The sequence below is a fragment of the Dendrobates tinctorius genome, unplaced genomic scaffold (genome assembly GCF_039654945.1).
Source record: "Dendrobates tinctorius isolate UK_male_01 unplaced genomic scaffold, ASM3965494v1 ptg000136l, whole genome shotgun sequence".
Lineage (NCBI taxonomy): Eukaryota > Metazoa > Chordata > Amphibia > Anura > Dendrobatidae > Dendrobates > Dendrobates tinctorius.
The window spans coordinates 5865951-5891794 of record NW_027361804.1 but is presented as its reverse complement, the minus strand read 5'-3'; the positions used below and the strand labels follow the sequence as shown (position 1 = coordinate 5891794).

Here is a 25844-nt window from a genome sequence, read left to right as displayed (position 1 = left end):
CTTATCCAAGTCACTGGCTTTTCCCAAAATATTCAATCACCTTAACACTTCCAGAGCCAAAGGGTTAGAGCCTGATATAATACCGCCCCTCTTTGCTGCTAGATGTTGCTGATATGCTTTTCCTTACGACAGAGATGACTCCACCAGTAAGAAGCTGCTCTGTACGGCCTGGGACGTGCGGGAAGGGGATGGTTCGACGAACAGCAGTGCCATACAGCCCGCAGAGGAGGAGTCGCTGACTAAGCCCAGTCTGCACCATACAGGCTCCCCGGTCCGAGTGCAGCGAGGGAAGAGCGCCGCCACCTGTTCGCACGGGACCAACAACTCCGACTACGAACTGTCACTGGACCTCAAAAACAAGCAAGTAAGAGCCCCCCGAATGTCTCACTGTAAAACTGTGCCACCCCTGGTCAGGCTGTACTGCAAATATAATAGCACCATGTAGTGAGCACATAACTGCTATACTCTGCCAATTAAAAGTACTATGTAGTGTTTATATAATAGTGCCACGTAGTGAGCACTTAACTGCTATACTCTGCCAATTAAAAGTACTATGTAGTGTTTATATAATAGTGCCACGTAGTGAGCACATAACTGCTATACTCTACCAATTAATAGCTCTATATAGTGTATATATAATAGTGCCATGTAGTGAGCACATAACTGCTATACTCTACCAATTAATAGCTCTATATAGTGTGTATATAATAGTGCCACGTAGTGAGCACATAACTGCTATACTCTACCAATTAATAGCACTATATAGTGTTTATATAATAGTGCCACGTAGTGAGCACATCACTGCTATACCCTACTAATTAATAGTGCTATATAGTGTGTATATAATAGTGCCACGTAGTGAGCACATAACTGCTATACCCTACTAATTAATAGTGCTATATAGTGTGTATATAATAGTGCCACGTAGTGAGCACATCACTGCTATACCCTACCAATTAATAGCGCTATATAGTGTGTATATAATAGTGCCACGTACTGAGCACATAACTGCTATACCCTACCAATTAATAGCGCTATATAGTGTGTATATAATAGTGCCACGTAGTGAGCACATAACTGCTATACCCTACTAATTAATAGTGCTATATAGTGTGTATATAATAGTGCCACGTAGTGAGCACATCACTGCTATACCCTACCAATTAATAGCGCTATATAGTGTGTATATAATAGTGCCACGTACTGAGCACATAACTGCTATACCCTACCAATTAATAGCGCTATATAGTGTGTATATAATAGTGCCACGTAGTGAGCACATCACTGCTATACCCTACCAATTAATAGTGCTATATAGTGTGTATATAATAGTGCCACGTAGTGAGCACATAACTGCTATACCCTACTAATTAATAGTGCTATATAGTGTGTATATAATAGTGCCACGTAGTGAGCACATCACTGCTATACCCTACCAATTAATAGCGCTATATAGTGTGTATATAATAGTGCCACGTAGTGAGCACATAACTGCTATACTCTACCAATTTATAGCGCTATATAGTGTGTATATAATAGTGCCACGTACAGAGCACATAACTGCTATATCCTACCAATTAATAGTGCTATATAGTGTGTATATAGTAGTGCCACGTAGTGAGCACATCACTGCTATACCCTACCAATTAATAGCGCTATATAGTGTGTATATAATAGTGCCACGTACTGAGCACATAACTGCTATACCCTACCAATTAATAGCGCTATATAGTGTGTATATAATAGTGCCAAGTAGTGAGCACATCACTGCTATACCCTACCAATTAATAGTGCTATATAGTGTTTCTATAATAGTGCCACGTAGTGAGCACATAACTGCTATACCCTACTAATTAATAGTGCTATATAGTGTGTATATAATAGTGCCATGTAGTGAGCACATAACTGCTATACACTGACACTTAATAGTACTATATAGTGTTGACATAATAATGCCATACTACGAATATGTAACAATGCCATTTAGCAAGCACACAAGCGCTAGACATTGTGAATGAATTGTAACGTATAGTACTGTTATCAAACTGCCATTTAGTGTCTACACAATAATGTTATGTGAATGTATAACATTGCCATAGAGCTAACGTAATAGTGCCATTTAGTGCCCGTATAAGTAACAGTGTTGTGCTGCAATCAGACTTCAGTTACATACTGTCTACATAATAGTGCCATTTAGTCAGCACATAAGTGCCATACTGTATCAATTAGTGGTATCATTTAGTGCTTATGTAAGACCGCCTTTTATTGCCTCCATAATATTATACTCTGTATGCATAATAGTACCATAGAGAACCTATAATGGTGAAATTTATTGAGCACATAAGCGACATACAGCGTCAGTTATTAATGACTTATACTTATATGAAAGTGATTTTTAGTGGCTACATACAGTAATAATGACATATCGTGACCATATAACAGTGCCATCTTATGCGCGTAATAGTCCATATAATGCCCATAAAGTGCTTATGTGATATAGCCATTTAGTGATTACATAATAGTCCCATACTCTATATATAACAGGAGCTTAAAATGCCGACGTAATAGTGCTGCACAGTGTCAATTAATAGTTCCATATAGTGCTTATATAACTGCCATTGATACTAATGTTATACCATGTACGTATAACAGTGCCATACAGTGTACACATAATAGTACCATTTAGCCTCAGTTAATAGTTTCATATAGTGCTTTTGTGATGTTGCCATTTATGGCCTGCACAATGTCATACCGTTCATTGGCTGAGTAACAGTGCCATATCGTACATAAATGTGCCGACATAATACCAAATGGTGCCATCTAACAGTGCCATAGATTGCAGCTTAATTATGCCATACAGTGACCACATGGCAATCCCCAAATATTACCGTCCTGTAGTGCCAAATAACAACACTAAACACTCCCGCTCCAGTGACTCCGCACTATCGCCAGACCGTGACCACTTAGAGGCCTATCGTGGCCCCACATTGCTGCCGTCGCTCAAGAATTAAATGCCAGGATTACAGTAAAGACTGACACTTGCACTGCCGTTCAGAAATGAGCGGTCAGGCCCAGGGAAACTTGTCAGTGCATAGTATCCTCAGTATTTATCAGCCAGGGATGGCGGTTCGCCTGGTCTTGGAGGCTGCACAGTCCTCGGCTTGTTTCCTGTGACCTTTTTTTTGTTTTTCTGCTGCAATAAACTCCCAGAGTCCGGGGCTGCGGGGCGCTCTGCGGCTCGTTACTGACGCCGCCTCTCCGGGCTCGTGCCGTGCTACGGTTCTTGGCCTCGGTAATGAGATTTATTTTCATCCTAAACTTCCAGCCGGTTCAGTTATCACCGGAGCCGCGGCCAAAGCGAAATGCACAAATCTCACTTTCTATAGACAAAACCCAATCTGCTGCGTTCACCCACTGTAAAAGCACCAAGCTCAGATCACGACAATCCCTGTGTATGGGGAGACGGGCACGGCCTGAAACGCGTCAGAGCAGTGTAGAATCATTGCTGTGGCCTTCATGGGGTTCATGCCGGTGTGTCCTCCACAGATCCCCCCATAACAGTGCATCCTCTACATATCCCCCATAACAGTGCATCCTCCACATATCCCCCATAACAGTGCATCCTCCACAGATCCCCATAACAGCACACCATCCACAGATCCCCCATAACAGTGCGTCCTCCACATATCCCCCCATTACAGTGCATCCTTCACAGATCCCCCATAACAGTGCATCCTCCACAGATCCCCCCCATAACAGTGCGTCCTTCACAGATTTCCCATAACAGTGCATCCTCTACATATCCCTCATAACAGTGCATACTCTACATATCCCCCATAACAGTGCATCCTCCACAGATTCCCCCATAGCAGCAGACCATCCTCAGATCCCCCATAACAGTGTATCCTCTACATATCCCCCATAACGGTGCGTCACCCACATATCCCCCATAACAGTGCATCATCCACAGATTCCCCATAACAGTGCATCATCCACAGATTCCCCATAACAGTGCATCATCCACAGATTCCCCATAACAGTACGTAATCGGCAGATCCCCATAACAGTGGGTCATCCACAGATCCCCCCCATAACAGTGCGTTATCTGCATGACTCCATAAGTGTCATGAGCAGATCCCACATAGCATTGCATCATCCATAGATCCCCCATATCAATGCGTCACATAGAGACCCCCATAACAGTGGCATCTCTAGTTCCCCGCAGTGCCTTTACATATTCCCTGAGTTTTTATTTATTGTATCAATTCTCTTTTTTTCCAGATTGAAATGCTTGAGCACAAGTACGGGGGGCACTTAGTTTCCCGCAGGGCAGCCTGCACCATCCAGACGGCATTTCGACAGTACCAGCTGAGCAAGAACTTTGAAAAGATCCGAGATTCCTTGCTACAAAGTCGCCTCCCCCGACGCATTTCCCTGCGAAAGGTTCGGGTACATAACCCTGAAAATTTTCCTTCTGCTGAAAAAGCTCTACTGGAAAGCTACAATTTAATGGGCATCCCCCTGGTGAGGTCTCCCTCGCTCCCGGCCACCATCAGTGGGGCATTAACTGAGCTCGAAGACTCCTTCACCGAACAGGTCCAATCTCTCGCCAAGTCCATAGATGATGCCCTCAGCACTTGGAGTCTGAAGACCATGTGTGCCTTCCCTGAGGCGGGCTCCTACCAGATCCGGGAGACGTTTATGCAGCAGAACCCAGAACTGGAGCCACCAAAGCTAGAAGACCTAGAAGGCGATGGTGGCCAATTGGGGACTCTACCTAAGAGCAGCAGTACGTTAATGATGGCCTTCCGTGATGTCACCGTTCAGATAGACAATAATAATATCTCGGTCTCTTCCTCTACTTCCCTTTCCATGTCTAACTGCTTGACAGGGAGCCAAAACCTCAAACTGGAGGAGGAGAGGGCCAGTGTAGAAGTTATTTCAGAGCCTCCTTCCCAGGAAAGTACTGCTCATGAGGCGCACCACGCACAGAACTGCTTCCCGGAGGTGAATGGGGACGGGGTTGGGAAAGAACTTGTTGGACCTGTTCCTACTGAAACTGAACCTACCGACCTCTCAGAGCAGCTGAGCAGCAGTAGCACCTCCACCTCCGCCAAGTCTGTATCTGAGGTGTCGTCTAAGGAGGCCTTGCAAGCCATGATCCTCAGCCTTCCCCGGTATTATTGCGAAAACCCTGCCAGCTGCCGTTCACCCACTCTCTCCACCGACACAATGAGGAAGAGACTGTACCGCATCGGACTCAACCTATTCAATATGTAAGAAAGGGTTATGGAGTCCAGTATGTCCTCCTTCTGTAGTGTTTTGACTTTCTATAACATCCCTGGTGCTTATATATTGATCTTCCATAACATTAAAACCAGCTGCCTCGTATTGTGTATGTCCTGCAAGTCATAGTGTCCACAAGACCTTTGGAGTCCTGTAGTATCTGGCACCAAGACGTTCGTAGTCGATCTGTGCGTTGCTCGGTGCGACCTCCTTGGGAACACCCCACAAAGCCTGTCACATACCACGAACACCCCACACAAGACCTGCCATATAATGGGAAGACTCCACAGGACATGCTGTGTACCGGGAAGATCCTACAAGTCATGCCGTATTCTGGGGACACCCCCCACAAGATCTGTCATATACCGTAAACACACAAGTCCTGCCATATACTAGGAACACCCCACAAGAAACGTTGTATACCTGCAGTACCCCACAAGACATGCTGTATACCGGGAACACATCACAAGGCACGCCATCTACCTGTAACCCCCCACAAGTATACATAGAATACCCCACCTGCTATTGTTGCTCAGACCCTTACTCTTTGCCATTTTTCCTACTTCCAACTCCAAGATGTGACTGATCTCTGCTGACGATATGTACCCGACAGGCGCCATTGTCACCGAACCACCAATGCTATTATTTTCCTTTATTAGTGGTTTTAATGTAATGGTTGGTCAGTATATTTACACACCGGGAGAAATAGTGTCTTTTTGAAAAGTGCAACTCCCTTTAAATTTTGAACCTGATTCATCAAGACCAGTGATTTTCTCACCAGTTTTCATTTGGGGACATGTTGGAGTTCAGCGCTCTGGATTTATGAAGAGGTGCACGCCTCCTATTAAATTAGGGGCGTCTGACGACTCGAACGTCAGTACTGGAGTAAGATTTCTGGTGTAAGGAGCCTCTCGGACCTCTATAGAGCACCTTCCATCGAGTTCTGGAGGCCTTTAGGTGTCAGTAGGCCTCATTTACAAAGCTGTTGCCCATAGCAACCAATCGCCGCACAGCTTTCATTTTACCAGAGCTGTTTGAAGGATGAAAGCTGAGCTCTGATTGGTTGGTAGGGGCCATATATACAGGTTTCCTTTCACACCGGTTTGATAAATAAGTTGGGGATTGACCTCCGCTCCTCCGTAACTTGCTTCTTCTGACGACTGTCTTCTTTCTGTCTCTACTGCAGTAATCCTGATAAAGGTATCCAGTTCTTGATCTCTCGAGGTTTCATCCCAGACACCCCCATCGGGGTTGCACATTTCCTGCTACAGAGGAAAGGACTGAGCCGGCAAATGATCGGAGAGTTCCTTGGGAACAGCAAGAAGCAATTCAACCGCGATGTTCTCGAGTGAGTGACTGAAACGCGTAGTAGGAAGGTTGTCGTGAACGGCCCCAATAAAACAAGTCAGTCTCATTTTTCAAAGCTCTCATCTGCTTGACGATGAGTGGGACCATCAATCACTGGTATAGGACCACTAATATGTATGTCCAAAGGCCTTTATTGACCGTCCCTCCCCCGCCATATACATCAGTCTCCGCTCCTCACCTGAGTTAGGAAACTAGGTCATTCTGCTACTCAACACATATTACACGCTCCAAACACTCGCACGCGCACGGCTGCTTTATCCAGATCACTTAAAAAGAAATCCAGAACGATAATACAAAGTGGAGATTTAAAAGCGGCAGTAATGCAAAAAGAGCCATCACGGTCGGAAAAGTCATCCCAATATAGGCCGATACGTGTACAGTCAGATCTATGGGAGAAGGGAAAATGTCATTCAACATGTCTGCATGTCAGAGACAGCAAAAAGATGGATGACGACCTCTCAAAAATTCCTTAACAAAATAAAAATAGCATAGAATAATAAAAAAAATGACATAAAATAGCAAAAGAACAAAAATAGTAAAACAATATATAATAATAAAATTATAGTAATAGTAAAATGACATAAAATAATGAAAATAAATGATAAAATATCAAAACGGCATAAATTATTAAATGAATGCAATGATGTAAATTAACAATATAATAAAATAACCTAAAATGGTATTATAACAAAGTAGATGAGCAAAGATATAAAATAGTTAAATAATATAAACTTAAAAAATAACAAAATAGTATAATAACATAAAGCAGTAATGTAATATAAATTCATAAAATGATATCAAACAGTAGACAAACAAAAAATGAATAATAGAATAGCAAAATATTAAAATGGTGTAAATTAATGCAATGACGTAAAATTGTACATTATCAATATAATGAAGTAAGAAAGTCAGGAAGCAAACATATAAAATATTAAAATAATATAAACTTGTGAGATAATAAAATAGTAGAAAACAAAATAGTAAAATACTATATATTCATAAAATTAGATAAAATAGTAAAGTACCCCAAAAATGTAAAATAATCGCAAATAGTAAAGATAATATAAAATAAGTAAAACAAATATATGATATAGTAAAATAACATACACTAGTAAAACAAGAAAATAATATAACATAGATTAGAGAAAAATAACTATTTAGTAAAATAATATAAAATAGTAAAATTATTTAAATTCATAAAATGTCATAAAGTTGTAAATTACCCCCAAAAAGTGAAATGATATAAAATAGTAAATAATCGTAAAATAATTAATATAAATATAAAATAGTCTAAGAATATACATGAGTAAAATAAGAAAATAGCTAATTAGTAAAATAACATAAAATAGTTAAATAATAAATTACCCTCCCTCCAAAAAAAGTAAAATGGTATAAAATAGTAAGATAACATAAAATAAGTAAAAAAAAAAAAAATATATGGTAAATACCAATTTGGTAAAATAGCATGAATTGGTAAATTACTGTAATACATGGATGCAAAATTGTAAATTAACAATATAGTAAAATAATATAAAAGTAAATATAATATAAAATAGTAAAATAACAAAGTAGGTAAACAGACATAAAATAGTAAAATAATGTAATCTGATACAATAGGAAATTGTTCAAAATCTGTAAAATAATATAAAATAACAAGATGAAATAAAAAAGTTAAAAAAAATGTATAAAATTGTAAAATAATATACACTAGTCAAACAATATAATAGAATAACATACCGTAACGTGGAAAAAAATAGCAATTTAGTAAAATATCAAAATATTAAAAATTCAGAAAATAACATAAAATGTTTCCAAATAATGTAAAATAGTAAGATCAAATAAAATAAGTTAAAAAAAATATAAAATAGCAAAATAATATACACCAAAAGAAAAGAAAATAGTATGACATTAATTAGAAAAAAATAGCAATTTAGAAAAATGACAAATTAGTAAATTAATGTAAGATAATATAAACTACTGACAGCATAAAACACTAAAGCCTAAGAGCATAAAATACTACAACAAAGTAGTAAAGTATTATGATACAATAAATGCTGATGAAGATTCCATGTAACTTTCTGAACTTTCCTACTCACGTTTTGCCCGCGCCTCGTTGATTTCAGCTTGCGGCCACTTTTTTTTTTTTCCATAGCTGTGTCGTGGATGAAATGGATTTTTCCAACATGGAGTTGGACGAGGCTTTGCGGAAGTTCCAGGCGCACATCCGGGTACAGGGCGAGGCGCAGAAGGTGGAGCGCTTGATTGAAGCCTTTAGGTGAGTCTGTGCTACAGATCCATGTTGTACAGACTTTTTTTTAGGCCTCTCCTTAATGTTTCTTTGTAGTGCAGCGTTACTTGAGGTTGTCAAACAGCTACTTAATTTTGGTGTAGTCAAATTTCAATCTACTATACAATAAACTGCCTCTAATATTGCACAGACTTGTTTCAGGTTCCAGGCATTTAGATATCAAAAAGTGCAGTTTGATGATGGTAATTGCCACAATGTAACACATCATTATCTGATTTCACTTGCGTCCTCCCTTACGCTGTAGCCAGCGGTACTGTATGTGCAACCCGGACATTGTCCAGCAGTTTCACAACCCGGACACCATCTTTATCCTGGCGTTTGCTGTTATCCTTCTAAACACAGACATGTACAGCCCCAGCATCAAACCCGACCGCAAGATGATGCTGGAAGACTTCATCCGCAACCTCAGAGGTGAGACCCACCGCATGGTTTTGATTGGTGATGCTGCCATGTAGGCTAATGAAAATAATTACTAACAGAGCGATTTCCCAAATACCTTCTCAGGGGTGGACGACGGAGCAGACATTCCCCGGGAAATGGTGGTTGGCATCTACGAACGGATCCAACAGAAGGAGCTAAAATCTAACGAGGATCACGTGACCTACGTAACGAAGGTGGAAAAGTCCATCGTGGGCATGAAGAGCGTAAGTGTTAGGCTCACTTGCTGAGGTGGATCCTCGAAGCCCAAGATCCGGGTGGGGACACAGAACATGGGCGTCAGTGCAGCAGGCAGTTGAGGCACAGGGAAAACATAGCAGAAGTCCTGGAGACTACAGACAGGTAGCAGGGGCACTCGAAAACAGAGGCAGATAGGAGACATCCTGGAAACCACAGACAGCTACTGAAAGCCGTAGGCAGACTGGAGACGTCCTGTAGGCCTCATACAGGTAGCAGAGGTGCTGGAAGCCGCAGTCAGACAGGAGACGTTCTGGAGATGTCATACAGGTAACTGAGGTGATGGAAGCCGCAGTCAGATAGGAGACGTTCTGGAGATCTCATACAGGTAGCAGAGGTACTGGAAGACCTCAGACAGATAACAGAGGTACTGTAAGCTATAGGCAAACCGGTGACATCTGGGAGACCACAGATAGCTATGAGAGGTACTGGAAACTGCACTGCAGACCAACAGAAATCATCCTGGAGACCTTATACAGGTAGCAGAGGTACTTGAACTCGCAGACACAGTAGACGTCCTGGAGATCTCATACAGCCAGCAGAGGTACTGGAAGCTGTAGGCAGACAGGAGATGCCCTGGAGACCTCAGACAGCTAGCAGAGGTACTGTAAGCTGCAGGCAGACAGGAGATGTCCTGGAAAGCTCATACAGGTTGCCGAGATACCAGGAAATCACAGACAGCTAGCGAGGTACTAAAAACCACAGGCAGATAGGCGACATCCTGGACACCACATACAGGTAGCAGAGGTACTGGAAGACCACAGACAGCTAGTACAGGTACTGGAAGTCTCAGATAGACAGGAGACATAGTAACATAGTTAGTAAGGCCGAAAAAAAGACATTAGTCCATCCAGTTCAGCCTATAAAATTCTGTCAGAATAAATCCCCAGATCTACGCCCTTCTAAAGAACCTAACAATAACTGTAAGATACAATATCGTTACGCTCCAGGAAGTCATCCAGGCCTCTCTTGAACCCTTCGACTGAGTTTGCCATCACCACCTCCTCAGGCAGGGAATTCCAGATTCTCACTGCCCTAACAGTAAACAGACCTCATACAGCTAGCAGAGGTACTGGAAGGCGCAGGCAGACAGGCAATGTCCTTGAGACCTCAGAAAAGTAGTAGAGGTCCTGGACGAGTGGGAACAGGTAGCGGAGTTATAAGAAGCTGCAGGCAGACAGGAGACATCCTTGAGACCGCAGACAAAAGGTCAGAGATCCTGGAGGACCAGGAGCAAGTCATGGTGCACATACAAAGTAATACCAAGACAGAGGTGTGGTTGTGATGGGCCTTATATAGGCCTAGGTAGATGATCACATGAGAGCAAGTCGAGCTACTTGAAAAGCCAGATGTGGAGCACAAACGAGTTTGACAGACTAAGGTGAAGATAGCAGAGCCCGGACAGGTGTGTAACAGTAGGTTTGCAAAGCCCATGTTTCTATAATAGCATTTCTTGTCCTGGTGGCCACCATCAATAGAGGGCGCTGTATAGAACTTCCTTTGGACACTTCTGTATGTTTGCTATACAACACACTGCTTCTCCATTCTGCACAGGATTGTCTTTAGTTCCTCAAGCTCACGTACTAAAGCAGTCATGTGGTATATTATAGATTTTCTTTCCACGCTGCACAGACTTGAGTCAGATTCCACCAAATTTAATAAGAACTGACTTACTGAAGTTGTCATTGGAAGATTTACATGCTATACAATAGACTACCTCTCCATTCTGCACAGGGTTGTTTTAGGTACAGGTATTGAAGGGGCCAAAGTGCTAGCTGCTGTACCATAGACTGCCTCTTGATGCTGCACAGACCTGACTTAGGTTTCTTGTGATCAGAAACGTTGACGTGACCACAGATAAGACTGACATAATGAAGTGGTAATAGAAATATATGCTATACAACAGACTGCCTCTCCATAGTGCACAGACTTGCTTGCAGAAGAAATGTCATTTTGTGATATAAAAAAAAAACCAAACAAATGAGTGTAGCCTAAGTAGATGCTACCGACTCCAGCCTGTGCTTGGCTAAGCATGATCTTCTTTGCGGCAGGTGCTGTCAGTTCCTCACAGACGTCTCGTCTGCTGCAGCCGTCTTTTTGAAGTGACCGACGTGAACAAAGTGCAGAAACAGGCAGCCCATCAGCGAGAGGTTTTCCTGTTTAATGACCTTCTACTGGTGAGTAAGGGGGCAAATACTTTACTCTAACTTGAACTTCACACCCAAAGCTGCAGGCATACATTAGACCAAGGCAGCTTCTGTATAGCTACACTCAACCAGTAGGGGGCAGCAACGAGATGTCAAGTCTAAAGTTTATATTCTTGCTCAGATCTTGAAGCTTTGCCCCAAAAAGAAGACGTCCTCCACCTACACGTTCTGCCGGGCGGTGCCCCTCCTGGGGATGCAGTTTCATCTTTTTGAGAACGAATGTGAGTTTTAAAAAAAAAAGTTAACATTACAGCAAAACGCTCAGAATTTAGGGATTTAGGGTGCAGACTGCAATACATTCCTCAGCCAAAGAACAAGGGTGGCGCTGTTTTCTAATCTCATCCAATGATGTCGCTCCAGATTACCCTCACGGGATCACGCTGGTCAGCCCGCTCTCAGTCTCCGAGAAGAAATTAGTTTTGCATTTCTGTGCACTCGGTGGCGAGGAACTGCAGAAATTCCTGGAGGATCTGAAGGAATCGATCTGTGAAGTGTCTGAGATGGAGCAGATCCGTATTGAATGTGAGAATTTGGGAGTTTTTGTGAGTCCGATAGCAGAAATACTCCGTCCAGTGACTGGTCTGTTTGTCTTGTGTTTTGTAGGGGAGCTGGAGAAGCAGCACGGGTTGAGGACTGACCCCAATAAGACAAATGGGTCTCAGCTGGACATTCAGTCCACGCAGGAGTCCCCCATTGGTGAGTGGCACATTCCCACAGTGTCACAGACTCGCTCCTCATGACCCCAAGTCTTCCCGTTCCAGTTTTGCTCCGGCCAGCAGCGCTCCCTGTCCATGTCTGTCTGTCCAATCAGCGCCCTCCTTCTCTCTCTCATTCTGTCCCATCCTTGTCCTCGCTCTTATGTCACATTTTGGGGCAGTGATGGGGTCAGTCAAAGCCCTGCTGATCTAGAGCTGTGGAGGAGCTAATGTTAATATCCCTGGTGGTCAAAGGTAGTAAAAAGTTGAATGTCTGTATCCCTGTGGGCTAGGGCTTTAGAGGAATCAAATTTAGCATCCCTGGTGAACTAGAGTAGTGGAGGGGGTAGGGTAGTAAAGGTGTCAGCATCAGCACCCCTGGTGATCTAGAGTGGGGTAAGAGTTAATGTCAATATTCCTGGTGGTCTAGGGGCAGTGAATGGGTTAATGGGTAAGACAGTGTGAGATGATTTCCAATGTTCCGGATTGTAATCTTAGCCAGTGAATGGGTTAATGGGAGATGTGTCAGGTGGCCTAGGGAAGTCAGGGGATTATTATCTGTATACCTTGTGGTCTTGGGGTTGGTCAATGAAGAAGCTAGTGTAAGGCTTTCTGTTCATCTAGGGCAGTAAAGGAGTCAATGTAAGAATCCCTGGTGGTCTGAGGCAGTTAATTGGTACATTCGTGATCCCTTTTCAAGAGCAGGCAGAAGGGTTAATGTAAAATACCTCAAGTCCAGTGGCTTTCTCGCCATTCCGTGCTCCATCTTAGACCCGACTGTAAAAGGTGGATGGGCGATGATTATTTAGCTTTCCAGAAGGTGGGGCATGAATGCGAGAGAGTGCAGTAGGTATCAAGCAACTAAGCCAGATAGGCAGGGGCGTAGCTAGAACTGATTGGGCCCCATAGCAAACTTTTAAACGGGGCCCCCTCAAAGACACACCCCCTTCAAGACGCACCCCCTTCAAGACACACCCCCTTCAAGATGCACCCCCTTCAAGACGCACCCCCTTCAAGACGCACCCCCCCTTCAAGACGCACCCCCTTCAAGACGCACCCCCTTTAAGACGCACCCCCTTTAAGACGCACCCCCTTTAAGACGCACCACCCCCTTTAAGACGCACCCCCTTCAAGACTCAAGACGCACCCCCTTCAAGACACACCCCCTTCAAGACGCACCCCCTTCAAGACGCACCCCCTTCAAGACTCAAGACGCACCCCCTTCAAGATGCACCCCCTTCAAGACGCACCCCCTTCAAGACGCACCCCCTTCAAGACGCACCCTCTTACCGATAATGCATACTAGAGTCACATTAGGTAACAGAATTAGAATTCTGAGGGCGAGGCAAGAAATCATCAGGCTGGCTGAGTGGCTGGCATTAACTAAGCTGAGACAGTGAGGGCTGCCTGCCTTCCTCCTCGCAAACCGACCTCCAGGAACTACATTTCCCAGAGGTCCATGCTGCAGGCAGCTCTGCAGAGAGCTAATAGACAGCGAGGGCTCAGGGAAGGGGCGGGACTGAACTAGTCTGAAGCAATACACTGGCTGCAGGCAGGGAGGCGGGCCCAATATGTTCTTCTCTCCGCCCAGCAGGCACAGAAATGCAGCGTAGGCTGCGAAATCATAGTGTACATTTTTTTCCGCCGGGGCCCCGGATCCCCTACTCTACACGCACCGGGCCGGCGGGCCCCCAAGACAGCGTTGGCCACAGCACCCACCGGAGCGCCGCAGTAATGTACTTAATTGCACTACCGGGCAGGGCTGCCACTAGGAATTTCCGGGCCCCATACTGGCAAAATTTTTGGGGCCCCCTTTAGACTCGCCCAGGCTCCACCCCAGCCCAGACTCCACTCCTCAAACTGTCCACAGTCCCACCGCTCTCTTGGAAAAACTCCACTTCTCACCAATCACACATTAACAGCTCCGATCACCAGATCACAAATATAGCCAGCAGCTCTTGTTTTGGCCAACAGATTTTTTAAGCCGCCATCACAACACTGTAGATTATTTTGGCCGAGCCCTACTCTACTGTAACCTATTAAATATTTGTTAAAATATGCAATACAATTTAGGTACAGTATATTTTTCTTTATTTTTCAATTTTTAAAATGACCAATAATATCACATACAAGGGACAAATACCATCGCACCATGACCAGACCACATATTACCACCACATAGTGACCTATAATACCACATACAAGGAACAAATACCGCCACACCATGACCAGACCACATATTACTACCATAGTGACTGAATAATATCACATACAAGGAACAAATACCACCGCACCATGACCAGACCACGTATTACCACCACAAAGTGACCAAATAATAGCACATACATACAGCTCTACCCTCACCTACTGTATTATCACCCATCCCTTGTAGATTGTGAGCCCTCGCGGGCAGGGTCCTCTCTCCTCTTGTATCAGTTATGACTTTTATTGTTTAAGATTATTGTACTTGTTTTTATTATGTATACCCCTCCTTACATGTAAGGCGCCATGGAATAAATGGCGCTATAACAATAAATAATAATAATAATAACATACAAGGGACAAATACCACAACACCATGTCCAGACCACATATTAAGACCATGTAGTGACTGAATACTACAATGCTGATTAGTAATAAAAAAGCACAATACCATCACCATAAGTGCCATTATACACAGGAGATCTGTACTTAGTATGCAGTGTCTGTGTACAGGTAATACAGTGATCAATGACATTATACACAGGAGCTCTGTATATAATGTACAGGTAATACAGTGATCACTGGTGACATTATACACAGGACCTCTGTATATAGTATACAGTATATAGTGTCATTGTATAGGTAACACACTAACTCACCAGTGATGTATCTAGGTGAAGTCCTTCATCTTTGCTTTTCATCTTTCATCCAGCACAGACCGCCATCACGTCTTCCAGCCTGGACTCGTCTCTGCAGGAAATAACACAGTTATCTAGAGCTCCGCTTGCAGAACACATTACTTATTTTTTTCCCAACTTCTACATTACATCACATGAAGAAAAAAAGACGACAGTGTCACTCTATACAGTAACAGGACCATCCCCCCATTTAAAACAGTACACTCAAAAATTAAAATAAAGACATCACTGCAGTAATAATATCCCTTAATTATTCCCTATGGTAATAATATTCCCCTTCCTGGCTCCCGTGTGTCTCATTCCTGGCTTCAGCCATACAGTATGTTCCTCCCATCCCGCCCTCATGAGTATCCATTGTGCCCCATATGATCTCCCCATCTGTCTCCATCGTATCCATCCTGCCCTATGATCCTGCACCCTTCCTGTGTCTTACTGCCACATTCTGCCCCCTCCTGTGTCTTACTGCCACACTCTGCCCCAGTGCCTCACGTTCTGCCACCTCCTGTGTCTCACTTTCACATTCTGTCCCGTTCCATTCTGCCCCCTCCTGTGTCTGTGCCCCCATCATGTCCAGCATTCTGCCCCCATCATGTCCAGCATTCTGCCCCCATCATGTCCAGCATTCTGCCCCCATCATGTCCAGCAATCTGCCCCCATCATGTCCAGCAATCTGCCCCATCATGTCCAGCATTCTGCCCCATCATGTCCAGCATTCTGCCCCATCATGTCCAGCATTCTGCCCCAATCATGTCCAGCATTCTGCCCCCATCATGTCCAGCATTCTGCCCCCATCATGTCCAGCATTCTGCCCCCATCATGTCCAGCATTCTGCCCCCATCATGTCCAGCGTTCTGCCCCCATCATGTCCAGCGTTCTGCCCCCATCATGTCCAGCGTTCTGCCCCCATCATGTCCAGCGTTCTGCCCCCATCATGTCCAGCGTTCTGCCCCCATCATGTCCAGCGTTCTGCCCCCATCATGTCCAGCGTTCTGCCCCCATCATGTCCAGCGATCTGCCCCATCATGTCCAGCGATCTGCCCCATCATGTCCAGCATTCTGCCCCCATCATGTCCAGCAATCTGCCCCCATCATGTCCAGCAATCTGCCCCATTATGTCCAGCATTCTGCCCCATCATGTCCAGCATTCTGCCCCCATCATGTCCAGCATTCTGCCCCCATCATGTCCAGCATTCTGCCCCCATCATGTCCAGCATTCTGCCCCCATCATGTCCAGCAATCTGCCCCATCATGTCCAGCATTCTGCCCCATCATGTCCAGCATTCTGCCCCATCATGTCCAGCATTCTGCCCCCATCATGTCCAGCATTCTGCCCCCATCATGTCCAGCAATCTGCCCCCATCATGTCCAGCAATCTGCCCCATCATGTCCAGCAATCTGCCCCATCATGTCCAGCATTCTGCCCCATCATGTCCAGCATTCTGCCCCATCATGTCTAGCATTCTGCCCCATCATGTCCAGCAGTCTGCCCAGATTGCTGGACATGATGGGGCAGATTGCTGGACATGATGGGCCACCATGTCCAGCAATCTGCCCCATCATGTCCCCAGCATTCTGCCCTATCATGTCCAGCATTCTGCCCCATCGTGTCCAGCATTCTGCCCCGTCGTGTCCAGCAGTCTGCCCCATCGTGTCCAGCATTCTGCCCCATCGTGTCCAGCATTCTGCCTCATCATGTCCAGCAATCTGCCCCATCTTGTCCAGCAATCTGCCCCATCATGTCCAGCATTCTGCCCCCATTATGTCCAGCAATCTGCCCCATCATGTCCAGCAATCTGCCCCATCGTGTCCAGCATTCTGCCCCATCGTGTCCAGCATTCTGCCCCATCGTGTCCAGCATTCTGCCCCATCGTGTCCAGCATTCTGCCCCATCGTGTCCAGCATTCTGCCCCATCGTGTCCAGCAATCTGTCCCATCGTGTCCAGCAATCTGCCCCATCGTGTCCACCATTCTGCCCCATCGTGTCCAGCATTCTGCCCCATCGTGTCCAGCAATCTGCCCCATCGTGTCCAGCAATCTGCCCCCATTATGTCCAGCATTCTGCCCCATCGTGTCCACCATTCTGCCCCATCATGTCCAGCAATCTGCCCCCATCATGTCCAGCATTCTGCCCCATCGTGTCCAGCATTCTGCCCCATCGTGTCCAGCATTCTGCCCCATCGTGTCCAGCAGTCTGCCCCATCGTGTCCAGCATTCTGCCCCATCGTGTCCAGCATTCTGCCCCATCGTGTCCAGCATTCTGCCCCATCGTGTCCAGCATTCTGCCCCATCGTGTCCAGCATTCTGCCCCATCGTGTCCAGCATTCTGCCCCATCGTGTCCAGCATTCTGCCCCATCGTGTCCAGCAATCTGCCCCATCGTGTCCAGCATTCTGCCCCATCGTGTCCAGCATTCTGCCCCATCGTGTCCAGCATTCTGCCCCATCGTGTCCAGCATTCTGCCCCATCGTGTCCAGCATTCTGCCCCATCTTGTCCAGCATTCTGCCCCAGTCCAGCATTCTGCCTCATGTTCAGCATTCTGGCCCGGGGCCCCCCGGGTCGTCGCTGTGAAAAAAAAAAAAAAAAGTTCTAATAATTACCTGGCCGTGGTCCAGCGGCGAAGCTCCGGGCGTCCCTCCATGCTGCAGCGTGCTCTAGCCGGCAACTGACACTGACGTCAGACGCTGGCGAGGTGCGCGCTGCGGCTGACGTTTGCTGCCAGCCTCTGATTGGCTGGCGGCTGCCGTGGCTGTTAACTATTGATGTGCGGGCCGCCGGGCCCGCATGTCAATAGCGTTTAACTGCCGCAGCGCCGAGGGCCCGGTTTAGCTGCCGGTACCGGGTAGCGCCGATCGGAGCCGGAGACCCGGGCCCCTATATGGGCCGGGCCCCAAAGCAACCGCTTCGGCTGCTACCCCGGTAGTTAAGCCAGTGCAGATAGGGGAGGGCAGTATAAAAGTATATTACACAGAGGCAGTGTGAGGCAATTTGGGAAGACTGAAGTGAGAGGTTGTACTGATAGCAAGATAGTTGTAGGAAAGCAACTGCTGAGTCAGGAAGACTGATACATAGTGAGAAGAGATGAAGATAGGTGCAGGACTGGAGGAAAGTTGGTGTCAAGCTTAGACATGATAATGATTAATACTGAGTAAAGGGAGTAATGTGTGATTTTATGGCTGTTGTCAGTTTTAGACTTCATAAAGTAATAGAACATGGTGGCCTCATTGGAGACCCCATGGCGGTACCATTTTTCCTGCAGATGAGATGATTCATGAACTTGGTGGGTTGTACTGTTTATCCAGAGATGGATTGTTGGGTTCATGTTTTTGAGTCTTCCCATTCCCAGTAACAAGTGAATCTCCATGATAACCACTAGTGATTATGGGATGCCCCACCCCTTTCTTCTGCATGTATCTCTGTCATGGAGACTAAACTTTTCTTCAAGTGCCGGGCTCCCTCAGCTTCTTTCTGTTTCCTCATTCGTTTATTACGTTCCGTCCTTCTTATGTTCCCCCATCCTCAACCTTCTCCCTTTTCTCTCCGTTTTGCTATCTCTTTCTCTCTTTTTCTCTCTCTCTCTCTTTCTCTCTTTTTGTGTCTTTCTCTCTCCTCCACCTAAGTTCACCTCATATTTTGAAGGTAAGCGCGAGTCACCTGAGAAGGACACCGACAGCGTGGTGGAGGTGAGTAGCGCTGTACTGTAACCGGGCTGCGGCACGACCAATCACAATGCTCCATCCTGCGCTGCTCAACCATCCTTCAGCTCAGTGTAACAACTTCCATTTTAATTGGCTAATATATTACCCATAGATGCACCTCGGTAATCACCCCATTACTCCCCGCCCCACAATACACCAAACCCACTATACACGGACCTGTTGCCATCCTGGAGAGATACCACTTCCTAGACTGCCACTATTATCCTAAGGCACAGACCAATGTTCTACTGCATTGCATTATGGGAGATGTAGCTTTTTAACTACACCCTTATAAAAACAACCCAAAAACAACCTCTCATACTGTATAATGTAAAGTACGTTATAAGATGCTGGAGTCGTGATATAAGCCAAATTATATAGCAGAATTACGATTTCAGCTCTGGATGTGAATGGAAAAAGGAGCTGACAGCACCTTTTCAGCCACATTTGTACAGATTTTAGCACATTTCTGTGGTTTTGCGCGTGTCAGACATCCACTCCTCTGGGCAGCAGGTCCCGGTATAGTATTGCGATCACTTTATCTTGCAGACCACTGGTTTCTCGTACTTTTTCTGATATATCCCCAATATAAAACATGCAACATGTCATAATTTCATGAATCTGATCATGAAAAGTTAGATTCAACAGCTATATCGTCCTGTACTGATATAACGATATTACGGGCCTCTTAAAGGGGAACTCCACTTCGAAATGAAAATGAGTCCATGCCGTCGTGTTTGCATCGGCTCCTTCCCTGCACATTGTTTAGGCTTGGCGCCCCCTTTGTTCACTGTTACCGTGCCTTGTGGTTGTCTCCTCCTCTACACATATTTTCCTTCTTCAGAACATGTGTCAGGCTCCACCCACTTTTCATTTTCCTACACAATTGGCAGGAATGAGAAATATGCAAATTAATCAGTTTTCAGGCGCCTGATCGCCAGCGATCGACACCTTGTCGTGATGACTGGAGATTCCCTTTAAGGACGGGAGTGGAGAACTGGCGGTCTGTAATGTAAATATTGGTGCAGCCGAGCTCACCCACCCCCTCCATTTATTTACCACGTTTACGAGTCTTTAAGACCCCTTAGTCTTACCCTGGCATGTGGGGAGCCCCCCGCAAGTGAGAAAATCTGATCCTAGCTTCTGGGGGCACAGGGCAGCCAGGATTAGCACGTGGGAGATAGTCTTGTAACATTTAATGCTTCTTTGGCTGTTTCTAAACTAGGTGTCAATTCACAACAGGCTTCAGACGTCCCAGCACAGCGGCCCCCAGGGGCCAGAGAATGGAGCTCCGGGCAGCACGGCTCCTAATGGGAAGCGGGAGGCTCTGCAGGCCGCCCCCTCCGACCGACTCCTGCAGTGTCAGCAGATTGTCAAGGTGATTGTGCTGGACACACCCGGTCGGGCACTGCCTGCCATCGACCAGACTGTCACCCGCTACCTGTCTGGGTCCTGCTCCTCTACTCCCCTACGCAATGTGGGAGGGACGGTCCACCAACCCCCTCTACCCCCGCCCCCTCCTCCGTATAACCACCCTCACCAGTACTGCCCCCCAGGGGTTTTACTTAGAGAACGCAGGTATTCCAGTGGCTCCCGCAGTCTGGTGTAGGTGTTGGGACTGTCCACCTGCCTTCCCGGACTGATGCCTGCCCACTTACCAGGTCTTGCACATGTACCGGTTCCTGCCCACGTTACCCTGCCCGCGTTCTTCGGCCCCATCCTTGCACACTCGCAGCCCCATGCACATACCAATGCAGGCTGTTCTTGCACACTCATATTTATCTCCTATATTCTTCCACGTGCCCTTGCACAATGATCTAGCCCACCACCCGCCCCCACAAATTGAGTTTGTGACTTTTTGGTAGGTTTGATCACACTCTCGCTGATATTTTTATCGTGGAGGAACCTTTGTAATGATTAACACGCCTGAGACAATCCCACCTCGCCCACAATCGTTCCCGTCCTCCCCGCCTCCTGGGATTCTCCAACCCATCGCACGCCTGGATGGTGCTGTCTACGCTCGCAGTTGGCCATAGATGGTGAATACTCTCGAAGAAGCTCGTGGAAAGAGTGGAAGCTCTGACTATGGACCGCTCGTCACCGGAGCTACATACCTCAACCCAAATCCTTGAAATGATGTTCCAAGCTCCCACTGTGTGTCTTAAAGGGAGGGGTGTCCCAGTAACTTATCCACGGTATGATCGCTGGGGGTCAGTCCGCTGGGGCCTCCAACATTCAGAAGAACGTGCATACCAAAGTCCCCTTTGGGAATGGAGCATATGCGACCACTGCCCCATTCACTGTCTATAGGTGTGGTGGTCATACATGCTCACTACAACTCTATTTGCATAAGTGATTGGTGGAGGTCCCAGAACCCGGACCCCCAGTGATCAAACTTTTATCACCTGTACTGTAGATCAGCGATATATGTTGTTTATGGGACTCGTCAGTGCGTTTGGTGATCTTCTTGTTATGTTGGTGGTCACATCGTTTTCCCATAGAAATTGATTTCTACATTCTAAGTCTAAATCCCCATGTGCGCTGATGAGCTTCAAAAAGGGCCAAACCTTTCTTTTTGTGATTAGATATTTCATGTGGTCACTGGTGGTGCACATTATGAAAATCCGGTGGTTACTGAAATAACCACGTAGGACATAATATACTGAATCTTATTATTGCTGATGAGCTCCAATAAGGAGTGTACAGGCTTTACACAATGTGACTCTTAGACTGTTAACTATATGGTCCACTACATGCTGATTCAAGAAAACTTGTTCTCACTGATGAGCTCTAGTTAAGGAAACAGTATTTTTCATGCCGTAATAAGAATACCTTAGGTTATGAGCCGTACAGAGTCGGACATGGGGAAAAAATTAACTAATTTTCACTGATGAGGGCCACTAAGAGCCAAACATTGTTTTAGTTAAAAATGTAACGTCAACTCAGATGTTTAACACTGTGGATAGTCCCACTAAACATTGGCTATGTATAGTGAATCAGAGACTACTGAGTTTTTCCAAGGTAGAAACAGGCTTTTTGTTGAGTGGAAGTGTTGTGACATCGCATATGTTTTTATATGGATACCCGGTACATAAACTGGAAATCCTGCTTTTGCTAGTGAGCGCCCAATAATGTATCACATGCAGAAATGAAAATCTTCTTTCTACTGATGAGCTCTACTAGAAGCCACCCAGTGTTTTCATACTGAATTAGAAACCTTGTTCTCAGTAATGAACTCTAATTAAGACCAACATAGTTTTACATACGAAATTGGAAACCTTTTTCTTGCTAATGAAGTCTAGTTGGAGCCACACAATGTTTTATGTGTGTTCCCACAGATGAGCTCTAGATGGTGTTTTATATGTGGAGTAGAAAGCTTCATGTCCACATATGTGCTCTAGTTAGGGCCACACAGTGTTTTTTAGATGTGGAATTAAAAAATGCATTCACACTTTAGAGCTTTAGTAAGGACCACACAGTGTTTTACATGCAGAATTTAAAACCTCATTCGCACTGATGAGCTTTAGTTAGGGCCACACATTGCTTTACTTTCACAACTGGAAACTTTGTTGCTGCTGATGAGCTTTAGTTAGGGTCAAACAGACTTACAGAGGCAGAACTAGAAACGTTGTTGCTGTTGATCAGCTATAGGTAGGACACAGTGTTTTGCATGCGGAACTAGAAAGCTTGTTCCTGATGAAGAGCTTTGGTAGCAGCCACACAGTGTTTGACTTGTGGAAATGAAAACCTTGTTCACGCTGATGAGCCCTAGTAGGGGCCACACATAAATAAGCTTTCTCTCTCGTTAGGACTACTCAGTGTTTTACATGCAGAACTGGAAGCCTTATACTTGCTGATTAGCTTTAATAGTGGGCCACTCAGTGTTTTACATGCGGATTTAGAAAACCTCATTCCAGTTGATGAGCTCTAGTAATGGCCAAACAGTGTTTTACTGGAAAATTAAAAACTTTGTTCTTGCTGATGAGCTTTAGTTGAGACCACACAGTGTTTTATATGAAAAGTTGAAATCCTCATTTTTTGCTGATAAGCTTTAGATATGGCCACAAAGTATTATACATGTGAAAGTAAAAACCTCATTCTGATTAGCTCTAGTAAAGGCCACAGTTCTTTACAAATATAAACCTTACATATATGGCCATATATTACAATTACGAGCTGTATGTAGTGCCAAACAATGTCTTACACAAAGAATGAAAAATCTATTCACGCTGATGAGCTATAGTAGGCACCACACAGTGGTGTACATGTGGAACAGAAAATCACATTCTCACTAATGAGTTGTACTAAACACCACACAGTGCAGAATTGAAAACATTCTTCTAGTTATGACCAAAAGGTGTGTGATGTGTAGAATTGATAAAACGATACGCACTCATAAGCTCTAGATAGCGACAAACCTTACAAGCAAAACTGGAAATTCCACTCACACTAATGAGCGCCAACAAGGGCCGAATAGGATGTTTAACTCTCAACTAAAAATCCATATCTATTAATGAGCTTCAAATAGGACCAGTACTTTACATCAAAATCAAATATCTTATTTTCACTGATGAGGTCCGGTAAGGACCAAACAGTCTTTTTTTAAGCAGAACTGTTATGATTGCAATGAGTTTTCTAAAAACACTTAGTAATAGTATTCACTATATGAATTTTTTTTTTTTAAATCCCATTCTCACTGATGAGCTCCAATGAGGGCCAAACAGTCTTTTTCCAAGGTGGGAGTATTTAGTCATCACGGATCTTTCTATAGTAGTAGTATCTAATGGTAAGTACATTACATGCTGAATTGAAAGGACGTATTCTCACTGATGAGCACCACCAAGGACCGAACAGAGTTTTCATAAGCCATTAACATCTCACGATAATACCCAACCATTAAAGCATTATGTATAAGGGCTACCATGGCAATGACAGTTCACAGAAGTATATTTTTCTGAATAGGAGTGGATTGTTGTAGCGCTAGATTTTATTATGAGCATTGTCGATACTTTACCATAGGATTATAGTTATCCTGTGTCAGCTGTAGATTAGATGACAGTTTTGTGCATCTCAAGAGTGACTGTGGCTGTTTATCAAATTGCCACCGGTATCATTACTTGTATAGTACCTTGTGCATAACCTAATCTAGTACTTCTCGGAGGTGGCCAGTATTTCTTACAGAAACAGCGCCACACCTGTTCATATCAGGCATTGCAGCTCCGCTCCATTAAAGTGAATGTGCCTGAGCTGTAATAACACTTGTGGAGCGAAGTGGTGCTGTTTTGGGTAGAAAGCAGACATGTTTTTTTCTAATCCTGGACAACCCCTTTAAAGCCTTACAAAGGCGCTTGAGAAGGACATGCGATGGATCCAGTCTGCCAAGGTAGAATAATTATAGATTTCCTGATTTGGAGAAACTATTCTGTATGTTCAATGCATTTTTTAGCCAGCAGGTGTCGCTATTTCTAGTCTTCTATACCCCTATGTACTAAGTAACAATTGCAAACAGTAGCACCTGGAGGCGGAAATCGGTACTGCGCTATGTATTTTTGTTTTTAGATTTGATAAATAGTATTTAATATAAGAAAGATGAAATAAAATATCTATTTTTCAGAGAAAACTATAAAGTAAGATGTTAAGTACCATGGATGGTTCCAATGTTACTAGTGCAATCTCCCTTTAACTAGAAGTACCAGCATGCCCTGGGCGACCATTGCGGTTCTATTATGTTGCCACGTTTTACAGATAGGTTTGATTTTGTAATGTGGATGTTAATGTCCAGATTTTCCGGTGACTTCCTTGGTTCAGCTCCTGACTGTTGATAAATCGGAGGCTCCCATTAACTGCTGCAGATCCAGAGACTCGTCGTTTCTGGGGAGGAGGGGGGTGACGACGGCCTAAATGTGGACATGTGACCGAGCACCCAGACACCTGTAATATTTTGTAATTGATAAGAAGTGAATATTTTATCTGTTCTATAGAAATCTAGAAATAACATGAGATAATGTTACCTCTACGTACCGAGTCTGTCTTCTGTTTCAGGGGTGGGGGCGTCGTACCTTTAAGGACTCTCATCAACCGGAATCGTATGATACTGTCTGCAGAACGGCTGTATGTAAGTGATACTGACTGCTGAGCCGTGTATCTAATCCTCTCCTGTGTGATACTGACTGCTGAGCCATGTATCTAATCCTATCCTGTGTGATACTGACTGCTGAGCCGTGTATCTAATCGTCTCCTGTGTGATACTGACTGCTGAGCTGTGTATCTAATCCTCTCCTGTGTGATACTGACTGCTGAGCCGTGTATCTAATCCTCTCCTGTGTGATACTGACTGCTGAGCCATGTATCTAATCCTATCCTGTGATACTGACTGCTGAGCCGTGTATCTAATCGTCTCCTGTGTGATACTGACTGCTGAGCAGTGTATCTAATCCTATCCTGTGTGATACTGACTGCTGAGCCGTGTATCTAATCCTATCCTGTGTGATACTGACTGCTGAGCCGTGTATCTAATCCTCTCCTGTGTGATACTGACTGCTGAGCCGTGTATCTAATCCTCTCCTGTGATACTGACTGCTGAGCCGTGTATTTAATCCTCTCCTGTGTGATACTGACTGCTGAGCCGTGTATCTAATCCTCTCCTGTGTGATACTGACTGCTGATCCGTGTATCTAATCCTATCCTGTGTGATACTGACTGCTGAGCCG

General features: G+C 44.8%; 1 protein-coding gene across 8 annotated transcripts in view; it reads left to right on the top strand.

Moving 5' to 3' along the window:
* Positions 1–25151, top strand: part of IQSEC3 (IQ motif and Sec7 domain ArfGEF 3) — a 93248-nt gene extending 68097 nt beyond the window's left edge. For 2 of the 8 annotated variants that reach the window (XM_073544205.1, XM_073544198.1), the window contains exons 3-14: positions 133–364; positions 4282–5276; positions 6473–6634; positions 8807–8929; positions 9207–9373; positions 9467–9606; positions 11689–11814; positions 11966–12065; positions 12205–12366; positions 12448–12540; positions 19076–19119; positions 20360–25151. In XM_073544205.1, coding sequence (XP_073400306.1) covers positions 4288–5276; positions 6473–6634; positions 8807–8929; positions 9207–9373; positions 9467–9606; positions 11689–11814; positions 11966–12065; positions 12205–12366; positions 12448–12540; positions 19076–19119; positions 20360–20743 — 2490 coding nt within the window. In that variant the 5' untranslated portion in view covers positions 133–364; positions 4282–4287 and the 3' untranslated portion in view covers positions 20744–25151. Of the gene's footprint in view, positions 1–132; positions 365–4281; positions 5277–6472; positions 6635–8806; positions 8930–9206; positions 9374–9466; positions 9607–11688; positions 11815–11965; positions 12066–12204; positions 12541–15453; positions 17903–19056 lie in introns of those variants that run through there. The other 6 variants (XM_073544200.1, XM_073544202.1, XM_073544204.1 and 3 more) reach the window with 6 other exon arrangements.
* Positions 25152–25844: the final 693 nt, after the last annotated feature.